The sequence below is a fragment of the Sander lucioperca genome, chromosome 3, assembly GCF_008315115.2.
Source record: "Sander lucioperca isolate FBNREF2018 chromosome 3, SLUC_FBN_1.2, whole genome shotgun sequence".
Classification (NCBI taxonomy): Eukaryota; Metazoa; Chordata; class Actinopteri; order Perciformes; family Percidae; genus Sander; species Sander lucioperca.
This window is the reverse complement of record NC_050175.1, coordinates 2,782,033-2,795,232: the sequence shown is the minus strand read 5'-3', so window position 1 is coordinate 2,795,232 and position 13,200 is coordinate 2,782,033. Positions and strand designations below refer to the sequence as shown.

General features: G+C 39.7%; 1 protein-coding gene across 2 annotated transcripts; it reads left to right on the top strand.

Annotated features, from left to right (window-relative positions):
* Positions 1 to 1,011: 1,011 nt before the first annotated feature.
* On the top strand, positions 1,012 to 10,458 carry LOC116043799 (bone morphogenetic protein receptor type-2-like). Of its 2 annotated transcripts, XM_031290714.2 has the most exons (12): positions 1,012 to 1,125; positions 2,087 to 2,169; positions 5,028 to 5,142; positions 6,028 to 6,171; positions 6,504 to 6,605; positions 7,139 to 7,239; positions 7,454 to 7,675; positions 7,884 to 7,998; positions 8,369 to 8,526; positions 9,431 to 9,587; positions 9,948 to 10,084; positions 10,217 to 10,458. In XM_031290714.2, the coding sequence occupies exons 3-12, from the start codon at positions 5,133 to 5,135 to the stop codon at positions 10,343 to 10,345; spliced, it is 1,275 nt and encodes a 424-aa protein (XP_031146574.1). In that variant the 5' UTR covers positions 1,012 to 1,125; positions 2,087 to 2,169; positions 5,028 to 5,132; the 3' UTR covers positions 10,346 to 10,458. The 2 variants fall into 2 exon arrangements, with proteins under 2 accessions (XP_031146574.1, XP_035855043.1); XM_035999150.1 differs by lacking the exons at positions 1,012 to 1,125; positions 2,087 to 2,169 and having other exon boundaries at positions 4,952 to 5,142.
* The last annotated feature ends 2,742 nt before the right edge of the window (positions 10,459 to 13,200 follow it).

Genomic DNA, 13,200 nt, shown 5'->3' with positions numbered 1-13,200 from the left:
GTGCACAGCAAAACGTTAACATCTCACAGTATGGGGGTCAACTTCTCTTAACTTTTATTTCTTCCTTGCAGCTGTTGTCATCTGACCTCCAGTGGGATGGCGACAGCATTCCAGATTTTTCCTGGCTGAATTAATATCGTATTTGTTGATAATAGCAATTTAATGTATTTTTGTTTGTTTATTTGATAATAATGTTCACTATTTTCGTTTACCTTAAAACGCGTTTGAAAGTAAGTACATGTACTCCAGCACTGTACTTCAGTCCAGATGTTGAGATACTTGTACTTTACTTGAGTCTTTTCTTTTCATGCCACTTTCTACTTCTACTCTACTACAATATAACTAAATAAACATCAAAACAATAAAACCAAAAAGAATCATTTTCCTTCCTCCACGGGTCCTGTAATTCAAGAAAATATTGAGTAATGATTTGATGTTACAAGTGAAAGATTGCTCGACAAAGTGTAAAAAATGTAAATGATCTGCACTCTGTCTTTTGTATAACAGATAATGTGATTTGGTGTGCTCTGTGTCCAGTTCTCACTCACTGCTTGCTGCCCGCTGCCCGCTGCCACAGGGGCAGTCCCTGCAACAGCCTCTGGTGTAGGGGCAGGTTCATGGGCCCCTGGACCTTGGCGCATGAGCGCCATGAGGGTTGCTGTCTCCCTCCGGCTCTGTTCAAGGCGCTCTGCCGCCCCAGACACAGAGACACACTCACACTATCACAGCCGACAGATACAGACATACAAACACTGACACACAGGTTAGGATAGAACGTCCTGTCATTTTGACTACATCACTGACTTTTTTTGGGAGAACAAAAATTTTATTTTATTTTTTCCTTGCTGTTGAGAATCTGTTTTTTTATGTGGGTTTCGTTGTTATAACAACATGACGTCTAGGCTGAGTGAATCTGGTTTAAATGGTTTACAGTTTAAGCAACATTAAATATTGACAGTTTGTTGGAAAGCCTGTCCACGCCCCCTGCAGGTGGACGGCGATACTGCAGTCTGATGTCGGTCGAGTGAGCGACACAGTGTTTTGATATCTGTTTAGAGAGGCAGCAGACTTTTTTCCTTATTCCTTTTCTTCATTCTGTCTGGTTTGTGCGTTCGTGAGAAAAACGTGAGTATTGTGCATATGGAGTTTGTTGTGTGACCACATGCAGGTACAATACATGTGTTAGTTTAACTGTGTAGTTTAACTATTTAGATCAAAGTTATGGCAGGAGTTGTCATGTAAGCCTTATTTTCCTTTCTCCACGGCACACTCTTAAAGAGTCTAATTAGCTAATTTTCGCCGTTTATATGTGGTAACACCGGTTTATATCACACTTTGTGTGTGATTTGAGCGTTTGTATGTTAACTTCTATAATATAGTGGAGGAGGTTATTGTGAAGTTAATTTCAGTTACTGTGCTCTGTAGGTTATGTGCATTTAATTACCTTGTGATTTATTCAACGCTCCAAGTCTGTGGCCTATTTATAACATTGGTAACAGCTACAGCTAATATTTGTGCACTTTACGTTTAAAACTGCTGCCTTTTGTTCAGTTAGTAACTATAGTAACCACTGTTGATTCCTATACCATTCAATAGTCAAATCCAATGATTAGTGTGCACTGTGCAGTTACTTTGTAATGCAGCGTTTCAGCATATCGAGTTTTTACAAACAGAGTTGGTTTGTCTTGTTGCCGCTGCACATCTTATCTCCACGCAGCCAAATCGGTCGACATGGAAAATCGCAAACAAAACGTGTCTCAGTTTTCATCCTACTACGTACAGTCCTGTGCGCAGTCCAGCAAACAACAGACAAACATTAAATAGCCTACTTGTGTATCTAATGTATATAAATGGGTTTAGTGTTTTGCGAATCATGTGTTTTTTGCCAATAGTGTGAGGCTGACATTATTCTTATGTTCATTATACTGCACACACATAGTGCACAAGTGGAGAAAATGGCGTTCCACTGGCTCATAAATACTGTACAAACAAAGTTGAAAAATAAAAAAATAAAGTGTGTTATTGACCGGGGATGGTGTCCCGCGTGTTCAGGTTTTCCCTTTTTGTTTTTTTCCTTTTTCCCCAGGCTTGTCTCTCGACGTCGACGCGGCACCCTGCTTCTGGATTAAGGCCGCGACAGGAGTCGAGAGCCAGCGCGTTTCACGGCAGGTATGCAGACGCGCGCAGACACACACACAAACACACACTGACACACACCGACAGACACAGACAGACACGCACACACATTGAGAGAGACACACACAGAGACACACACACAGACACACACACAGAGACACACACACACACACACACACACAAAAAGTGAATTAAGGGTTTATTTCAACCAAACCAGAGTGGTGATTGTTGGAACAGTGGAAAGATGAACCAAGACGGCTTTTGGTAGTTTGATTTAGTTTCTGTCCACTTTGAATGAAGTGTGTTTTACGATGAAAAAAGTCCTGATTATTTACATGGAGTCTGGTGGGTTTGGTGATAATTTGCACTCACAGCATCTTCATTTTTAAAAACACTAAACACTAAACTAGGAAGCTGTGGGTTTCTCTTTAGTTTGAAAGAAAACCACTTTGTCCAAAACAGGGCAAACGCACAGGCATATATATATATATATATATATATATATATATATACATATATATATATACATATACAGACATATGATTATCATTATATACTGTTATTATATACTGTTATTAACAATAACTGCGTTTGTGTGTCTGTGTGTGTGTGTGTGTGTGTGTGTGTGTGTGTGTGTGTGTGTGTGTGTGTGTGTGTGCGCGTGTGTGTCTCTGTGTATGTATGTGTGTGTAGGTGTGTGTATGTGTGTTAGTGTGTGTGTGTGTGTGTGTGTGTGTGTGTGTGTGTGTGTGTGTGTGTGTGTCTGTGTGTATTTATGATTGTGTGTATGTAGCTTGTGTGTGTGTGTGTATGTATGTGTGTGTGTGTGTGTGTGTGAGTGTGTGTGTATGTGTGTATGCATGTGTGTGTGTGTGTGTGTGTGTGTGTGTGTGTGTGTGTGTGTGTGTGTGTGTGTGTGTGTGTGTGTGTGTCTGTGTGTATGTATGCTTGTGTGTGTATGGTTGGATTTTTGTTTTTAAAGGGTTTTTATTCCCCCCATGCTCACTTGTCTGTCCCTTTCCCTGTGGAGAATTAAGGAGGTATAGTAGAACCTATAAATTAAAATTGTGACTTTAATTTATTGCACTATGCGTAATTGCGCATGGAGAGGCATTTGCACTTCATTGCAACTTTAAAACATAGTATTTGTATTACCAGCTTTGTGTAACATATGTTCATAGCGCTGTCCATGGTGACGGGGGTGACATTCTGGCTGACCTAAATTTATATTTCCAGATTTTGGCTTTAGAGTATTTTTATTTAATTGCAACTATGTTGCCTAAATGGTCTCCAGTTTTCTGAAGTTAATGTTGAGAATGTTTCTTGTTGCGGAGAATGTTATTGACGTTATGGTCTATTTGTTTACATCCTTGTCATCGTTAATTAAAGGATTGCACTTGGTAAACCCTTTCAATTCATCGTACTGTTGCTTTTTTCCGCGATGATTTCATTTCTCGGCGGTGATGGCCGAGTGAAGGCCCAGCTGTAGTACTCGCCACACTGTGCACATAATCTTCACGCAGACAGCGTTTGCTGCGATATGATATTAATCATAGACAGAGGTGTCAAGCGACGAAGTACAAATAATTCGTTACCTTACTTAAGTAGAAATTTTGGGTATCTAGCTATACTTTACTGGAGTAATTATTTTACAGCATATACTTTTTACTTCTACTCCTTACATTTTCACGCAATTATCTGTACTTTCTACTCCTTACATTTTAAAATTAGCCTTGTTACTCCTATATCAGTTCAGCTTGTTTTCATTCCGGCTTGTCATCGTTCAAAAACACACACACACACACACACACACACACACACACACACACACACACACACACACACACACACACACACACACACACACACACACACACACACACACACACACACACACACAAAAACCCCCTATCCAGATAAATCGCGCCATCCGGATAGAGTGAATTTGATTGTGGTTGGATGAGAAATATAAACATATACCGTTCCGACACCCTATTGGTTTGTACGCGATCCATCGCACTTGCACAGACCCGGTGCTAACACGGCACGTACTGGTGCCTTAACGACCGTTATCTGGTGCCTTATCTGCCGTTATCTACCGGACCGAATAGCAACGCGGATTGCGGTGCAACTTAAATGCCTTCACTTCTCTCTGGTGCTCCGAAAACGAACGTTAGAGGGAACTGAAACGTCGCCACACTGGACGCTAGTTAACACTACACTGGACAGCAGGTAACGTTAGGCTACAGTTAGCAGCTGGAGTAAACATGTTACAATGCTGACATCTAAACGGTGTAAAAGTGTGTCTGTATTTCACTGGAGAAGATTGTAACACCAGACGCGACCGTTGTCTGAAAAACACAGAAGAGATGTGTAACATTTTTCAGCCCTTCTGAGTTTACAGGTATGATTTTTATATAACATTATAGTCATTATGGCCTTTAGAATTTTTTTGTTGTTGTTGTGGAGCTGGGGGAGTGCACTATTAGGCCCCGTTTGTCCTTAATGGCATTCCCCCCCCACACACTACATTACTTTTGCTTTTATACTTTAAAACGTTTTGAAACCAGTAGGCTACTTTTACTTGAGTAAAAAACTTGAGTTGATACTGAGTAATGAATGTGAATACTTTTGACACCTCTGTGAAATAGTCATAACTTTTATTTAGTATCTCATTATTTAGATTTAGTAAGTTGTAATTATGGCATAGAATGTCATAATTTTGACTTATGAGTATTTTTATTATTGTTATTAGTTTTTCTAATATTCTGATTTTTCTATATATTTTCCTTTTATAATTGGGCTACCATATATCTTTTAATAATAAAATGAGGTCATATTCCGTAAGAGTGAGAGATGATTATGTTGATAAATGTCCTGTATTCCCACAGCCCGTTGTATGGCAGGAACGCAGCATATTTTGAACATGGTGGTGTGTGACAGTGAAACTCACATTCCCAGGACTGATACTCACTCCTTTATTGCACGGAGTTGCCATGGCTGTGCGTGAGTAAACTAAAAACTATCACTCTTTTGAAACTCTTCAGCTGCAGTTGTATGTGTTTCTTTCTTTGTTTTGGGTGGTTTTCTGTGTTCATTTTTGACTTATGATTAGCAAATTCATAGCTCATTAATTAGTTGCTGAAGCACAATTGTGTAACTCTGTAACTCCTAACCTTAATAATAAAATCCTCAACTTATCTCACTTAACTCTCTATTAGATGATGACAATTTTGGATTTAAGAAATTCAATATTAGTAAATTAATGCTGCATATGTCAATAAATGCATGACCCTAAATGATTACGAGAAAAGACAGATGTTCTACCAGCATGTGCCCCTAACTACAGTGCTGATAAAATGGTAAAATAATTTTTGAAGAATCTCAGGAAGTATAACAGTATTTTGTTTGTAGTGGTGTTGCAAGGAATACTTATGGAATCATATAAGGGTCATCTATATTTGAGCTTTTAAAAAAGCTGTAGCATTATTGTGGCGCCTCATATTTTTGTAAGAAACCATAGTAAAACTCAAGATATGTGGACGCACCAAATGCATGCTATTGGGGGAACTGTTGTGTCTCTGTAAATTACAGTGTGGTCTAGACCTACTCTATCTGGAAAGTGTCCTGAGATAACTTCTGTTATGAAATAACACTATATAAAAAATAAATATAAACTCATTTGAAACACTAGTCTGCATGGTATAGATTCTGTTTCTTTGCACTTTAAATTTCTATTTTAATCCTCAAACCCAACCAACATCATGACATGAAACTGGTTAATTTCTGTAATGTATATTGTGTAATATGTAATGCATATAGGTGAATCTGCAGGCTTTGTATGGTTCTCATGTTTTTTTAATGTGCATCTAGTTGATTTTTTTGTTGCAGCTTGTGATATTGTTGAAAAGTATTGCCCAGATGAAAAATGCATACCACAAGCACGCTTCAAAGGTTGTCTCATTAAGTGTGTGTGCAACATCACTTGGACCCCAGAGTTGGCAGAGCTTCAACCCACCTACTCTTATTCTCAAGGTATGATAATGATAATATTGCCACTTAATCATTGAATATCACTTGCAACTACCACAGTAATACAATAATATCCTGACATTGTGCCAGAGTGATGTATTTTTCTTTTCATCACAGAAAATGTTATTATATTTGTATACACCCCACCATCACAATCTCCTCTAGTTAAACCATCCTCTACCCCCTTTTGAATTTGAAAATTGACACTTGTTGTATTACTTAGTTACTTCATATAATATATGTTTGCTGTTTAAAAAATGAAAGTAAAGTAATAACTTGATCGACTTAAAATGTGTGGTTTTCATCATTCACAGACACTTTTTTTTTCTTCTTAGATAAACTCGAGAAAGCTGCTGTAATCATTCTGACTGGGCTAGTCCTATGCTTCCTGCTGCTGATTGTTGCAGTCAAATGGAGAAGCCTATTTAAAAAGAAAAGTAAGATTGTTGCTGTATGTCTCAACACATGTTCTTGTCACAGTGATCAATGACACGATTGTCGTTGCTAATAATGTCTTACAGTAGCAGAAAGTGGAAGTTAAACTAGAATAAATTGAATGCCGTTACAGTGAGTTAACTGTTGTTTTTTGCAGTCGTTGAGTAAACACACAAACACAAGAGGAATGTATTGTTGAGGCCCTCATTTATTCCTGGAAATAGAGTTCTTATGATGTCCTTGTTTGACCTTGTAACTGTTTGCATTCTCTCTGCCAGACTGACCTTGGGTTTATCTCTGCTATAATACTCCCTTTTACCTCTATCCTCTGTCACTCTTTAATCAAATTTCTATGGTTATTCAATCAGGCTAGTTTAAAATTAAAAGTGACTTTATTGTTAGGTATGTACTGCTAAAAACGATGACAATGAAGCTGAACAAAGGTAAACATAAATATGTGGCTACTATAAACATGTGTTTACTTTGTTTGTAAGTGTGTGTTAATTACAAGACCTGTCTACTTTCATTATTCTAGAGAATCAATCCTTTCTTGATGATCGCAGTGTCTCACGACTGTGTTCATGCCAAACATCAAAAACCTATGAGATTGACGTCGCAAACATTGAAATACAGCAGGTAAGCCGAGCTATCACATGGATACACATATGCACATATGCTCAGCAGTGTGCAAAATATTGATAAATCATCCAGTCAGGTGATATATCTTACCATGTACCGTTATTTAACCTGTATGTTCATACCTTTGTTAAAGTCAGAATTCTGAGAATTAAGTCAGAACTCAAATACATTTTTCACCAGTGGCCCTAATCCTCTTCCGTACTTTGTTCAGATTGTAGGCAATGGAGATTTTGCAAATGTCTATCAGGGGAAATACCATGGGTCGACGGTATGTGTTAAAGTTTTCCCTGCAGGCTGGAAAACTAAATTTTCTGCAGAGAAGGAGGTCTATGAGCTACCACTGATGAAGCATGTGGATGGGATTGTCCACTTCCTGGGCACTGGGAGGAAACCGGATGGCAATTGGCTCATTGTCCTGCAATTTGCTGAATGTGTGAGTGGAAACCATTTGTTTAAATTTCAAAATTAATTGTGCATTTTCCCCTTTTCTGAGAATTCAAGTTACAATGTTAGGTTGCTGGTTTCAGTGAAAAAGCTCTGAAAACGGAAACTGCATCTATCGGCAGTATGTGGCCAAACAATTTAAATGATTTAACGTTCACGTTTTTGGATATAATTAACTGGTGTCCCTTTGATTTCAGGGTTCTCTCCACTCCTATCTGTGTAAACACACCACCAACTGGGAGTTGTCACTGAAATTGTGTACGTCGTTATTGCAGGGAGCTGCATATCTACACTCTGACCTTCACAGACATGGTATTGGTTAGAATATTACTTTGCGTTTGCATGTTTTTGTTGTACCAATGTAGAAAGAGTCTATGTGCACATTGTAGCTAAAATTAGAAACATGACTAGTATGTTTTCATTTGATTGAATTGTTATTTGCTAACAGCATTGTATACATTAAAAGGGAGTATTGTTCCAGATGATTTCTGATTTTCAGGCTTCACAGTTAAAATATATCACGGTTTGAACTGTTGTGGTTCAGTGTGTCAGTCACGTGTAGTGGCTGCACCTCTCACCAGCCATGGGGAGGCTGTTATGCCTAACGAATGAAGTGTGAGTATTTGTTTGATCTCAACAACTCAGGATCTTCTTATTACTACACGTTCATCTTTTCTTGCAGGTTTGCATAAACCACCTGTGGCCCACAGAGACTTAAGCAGCTCCAACGTGCTTGTGAGAGCAGATGGCACTTGTGTCCTGTGTGATTTTGGATGCTCAACCATCCTGCGTTCTTGTTCAGGACATCGTCGCTGGCAGAGCCATACAAAAAACATGAAGGTGAGAACCAGGTAGAGCCATAACTTATTATTGTTAATTCACAGTACATTGCACACAGTCATTAAAAAGCAAATTCATCATCTTCTTTCTGTCCCTCGTTCCACCCTCCTCCCTCTGCCTATTACATACCTGAGTATAATCTGTGCTCAGGTAGAATGGGGATGTGATAAGAAGGCAGAGTGTGCAGGGAGAGCACATGGAGAGCACACACAGTAGCACACTTGTGAGGAATTTTATTACCTCACTTTTTCTCCTCAAGCAGGTTTTTTTTTTCACATCCTCAATGCATGTTTAGGTGCTGTAGTTTTTTTTTTTTATTTTAGTTTATTGTGTTAGTTTGGGCTGGAGGTTACCCATAGTTCAGTTTTTCATCTCTTTTGTTGATTGATTTCGATTCAATCAACTTTACTCGACTCTTTTTAGGTAGTTCAGGGTGAGACGCGGGAGATTGCGAGGTTGGTCCAGCGTCTACACATCTTTTGTTCTTTTTGGCTGGGATCTCCAGGCCCTTTTTTTTCTCCTTTTTTTTTAGTTGTTACTTTTGGGAATATTTTTTGTGTGTTCATTGTTTTTTTTAAAGATTCTTTTTTGGGCTTTTCCGCCTTTAATGTTGACAGGATAGCTAGGTGAGAAAAGGGGGGAGAGAGAGGGGGGAAGACATGCAGGATATCGCCACAGGTTGGATTTGAACCCTGGACCTCTGCGTCGAGGCATGAACCTCTTAGTATATGTGCGCCTGCTCTACCCACTGAGCCAACCCAGCCACATGTTTTATTGTTAACTTTGTGTCTGGCATCCTTCTTATATGTTCCACCTCCAAAACCATTTGAGCATTGGCTTGGCTTCTTTAAATGGAGGCTGTAACACATGGAAACAACCAATTCACATAACTATTCATCTCCAGGGTCACGCTCAGTTGGGCACACTGCGTTACATGTCCCCGGAGATCCTGGAAGGCCATGTAAACCTGAGCAACAGCTTGTGTCTCATGCAGGGGGACATATATGCTCTGGGACTGCTGCTGTGGGAGATCTGGATGCGCTGCTCTGATTTATTCGAAGGTAAACTTCCTTGATCAGATATTCAAGAGATGGATGTTCAATTCTCTCTCCGCCCTTAAATTTGCTACAGCAATCCACAGAAAATCTGCACTTCACTTAGATTTAGCCATTCAGAATTTTGTTCTCACTTTACTTTTGAAAAATACATTAATTGGGATGGAATGTTTAGCTAAATAAAGCCACACATCTTAATAATTAATCAAAACTTATAGATGTCCCATCAATCAACTCAGATTTTCACACTTTCTGCTTTTATTTTGATCTGTGTAATCAACTGTATTTCAGTGCACTGCTTTGATAAACTTTACCTGTTATGTCTTGTTACTCAATGGATGTTAAAAACGCAAAATGTTTCTGCAGGCGGTATTGCTCCAAAGCATATTTTGCCTTATGAATCTGAGCTGGGAGCCAATGTAACACTGGAGAGCCTCGTCCAGCACGTGTTTCACATGGACAAGAGACCCTCCATACCTAATCACTGGGAAACACTACCACAGGTATTTCTACACAGGTGCTTCTCACTTGAACATAGTTTTGGTTAGGTAACAATGAAGATACATGTACTGGATAGCTCATGAAAATGTTTATGATAGTGAATTAAGTTCGACCACATTTTTTCCAACTTGCAGGGATCTGTGCTGCAGGAGCTCCTGACAGATTGTTGGGACTGGGACCCGGATGCTCGTCTGACTGCTCCGTGCATAGTGGCCAGATTAGACTCTCTCCCACTCACTTTTCAGCCTCGTTACACTTCATGACTTTTTTCTTCTTTTTTACGCTTCGGTTGAGTTGTAATATACATCAGAATCAGAATCAGAATCAGAAAAAGCTTTATTGCCAAGTACGTTTACACACACAAGGAATTTGTCCTGGTGCTGTAGGTGCATGTCACATTAAAGCAACACGCACAGACACACCGAGTCGCCATATATGCGGCGCCAAAACAACTCTCTCTTAACTCTCGCAGGGACAATACAGCATCACATGAGGAGAGGAGAGGGAAAAAAAAGCAACTCACAGACTATCCTCATAAAGATAAGAACAGTGTGGGAACAGGAAAAAACACCTCAGCACATAAGCACACAAACAGTACATTTGCACTGCTGAACATAACATAAATGTACAGTTGCACATTTAGCAGCGAAGGCGTGGGACTGGGGAGAGGGTAGGTTGGGGGAGTTTGGCCTGCTGAGAAACGCACAGCCCGGCAGTCCCACTAGTGACCCAGTCCGCAGAATGTTATAGCGAAAACACAGCACGTTGCCATGGTGACACCCTTGAACAGTCCAGAACCGATACGACAATCAGCAGGCAGTGGGGAAGACGGGGGAGGAACCAGGAGAGTCTCGCTTGCAGAGCCCCAACAGGGTGACTGTTTGTTCCAAGATACGGCCTTGGCAAGGCCGTTCAGGATAAGGGAGCCGAAAGATTAAATATGTTTTGTCTACACAAATGGCTGCTCTAATTTAAACATGCATTCTATTGTCCAACTACACACTGTTCAACTGGTCAATTTTTCTTTCCAAATCCATGACCTTCTCATGATGGTATCCAAGCCGCGGGTCATTACCATGTTGTTTTCCATCACGTGATTAATAGTTCCAGTTTGCAAACTGATCGCTTTTTCGACAGCTTCAGTCAGGCCAGGCAGCTTCCTTGGGCTTTGGACAGCTACCAAAGTCTTTCCAATTCTTCGATAAACCAGAGCGAAGCATCCTCCAATCAGCAACATTCCAGTTATCAGGGTTCCAAATAGGTAGATATCCTCAACGTCCTCCACGGAAAGAGCAGAGAGACACACGACACGCCATTTCTCCCAGCCGTCCATCGTATACCCCGCAGCAAACGTCCCGTCAGGACATGCTGGCTCACCCGAACTAGTGCTCCTCCTCGAGAATACAGTGTCAATTGCGTTGAGAGACCAGTTAATCAATTCCATGATTTTGGGTATTTGTAGAGCCTTGCAGGGAGGGTCTCTAAAAAGTTAACAGCAGACAACACAAGACAAGATAGCAAGCAGGGTAGGCCTGGGAGGGAGAGGGAGAAAAAGCGACCACCTTCGCTGAGAGCTGGAAAGAGAAGCATTTGCTCTGTTCTTTGTGTCATTACTGTCTGGCTTTTCAGTATATTTTCATCAGTTTGAACTGAATAAAAAGCCTCTTGTTGAAACATGACTTCTTCTTCTTATTGCTGGTCGTAGGTGGTCTTTGTTAAATGAACACATGATCTTTGGTTCATGTGTATTGTATCCAAGCAATTGAAACAAGTGGTAGAGTTTTGAAAAATGTGCATTTTGGTTATTGGTTGAGAGTTTTGTGTCTAGAGTTTTGAAAAATGACATCAAGGTTATGAAATTAGTGCCAAAGTGATTGTAAAAAACTGTAAACAGACACACACACACATACACACGCAAGGCAAGGCAACTTTATTTATATAGCACATTTCAGCAACAGGCCAATTCAAAGTGCTTTACATAAAACATTAAAGAACAGTTACAAAATAATTAAAAACAATTTAAAAAACATTAAAAGAAAAGAATGAAATTTACAGTGCAGTATAAACACTGGTTGGTACTGTTAGTACTAGTAGGTACTGTTAGGCACTGCTAGTTAAAAAGAGCAGTTATAGAATGTCATACAGTGTCAACTTCAGTATAAACGATAAGAATTTAAAGAAAGAGCTGTTAAAAGAGTTAAACATTTAAAAGCAGATAAAATAGGTTATTTAAAGAAAGGCAAGATCAAAAAGAGAGGTCTCCAGCCTTGATTTAAAAGAACTGAGATTTGCAGCAGACCTGCAGTTTTCCGGGAGTTTGTTCCAGATATGTGGAGCATAAAAACCGAACGCCGCTTCCCCCTGTTTAGTTCTGACTCTGGGGACAACAAGCAGACCTCTCCCAGATGACCTAAGAGGCCTCGGTGGGTCATAGTGTGGTAGCAGATCATAAAAGTATTTTGGCCCTAAACCGTTTAGTGATTTATAAGTGAAGTCTCTCTTTATAAGTGTTGTAGTGGACCTGGAGATTAGTTTTTCCTCACAGGACAGTGGCGGCTCAGTGGAGACAGCAGAGCCTGGGACGTCGCCACTGCCACCTTCCCTGAGTGAGGGCTGCAGCAGTTGGTTGGATTCCTCTGAGGGTGCCCTGGAAGAGGTGAGCACAGGTGCACAGTAAAACTTTAACATCTCACAGTATGGGGGTCAACTTCTCTTAACTTTTATTTCTTCCTTACAGCTGTTGTCATCTGACCTCCAGTGGGATGGCGACAGCTCTCCAGATTTTTCCTGGCTGAATTAGCATTGTGTCCTTTTTATATATATATATATATACACACACATATATGTATATATTTGTTTATATCTTTTTTACATTTTATTTGTATAGTTGTTAGAATGTATAGAATTAGGCGTGAAGTGTGTATAGGTAATTTAAAATATTTAATAAATGGTATGTTTGTATGAAATGTAGTGGTTCCTTTTTTTGTGTTCTTATCCAAGGTAGGTTAAAGTCAGTATTAAAACAAATAGTTTTTTTTAAAACATACCATAACTTTGCACGGATTTGATGTTTCTGAACGCTGAGTCCATGACGTCTTCGTAAGGATGCCTGACTGTT

Bases quoted from the DNA above. Each gene is read 5' to 3' on its own strand.
- LOC116043799 (XM_031290714.2), top strand. The intron at 7,240-7,453 runs GTAAGCCGAGCT...TACTTTGTTCAG, and splicing joins CAAACATTGAAATACAGCAG to ATTGTAGGCAATGGAGATTT. The intron at 8,527-9,430 runs GTGAGAACCAGG...ATTCATCTCCAG, and splicing joins GCCATACAAAAAACATGAAG to GGTCACGCTCAGTTGGGCAC.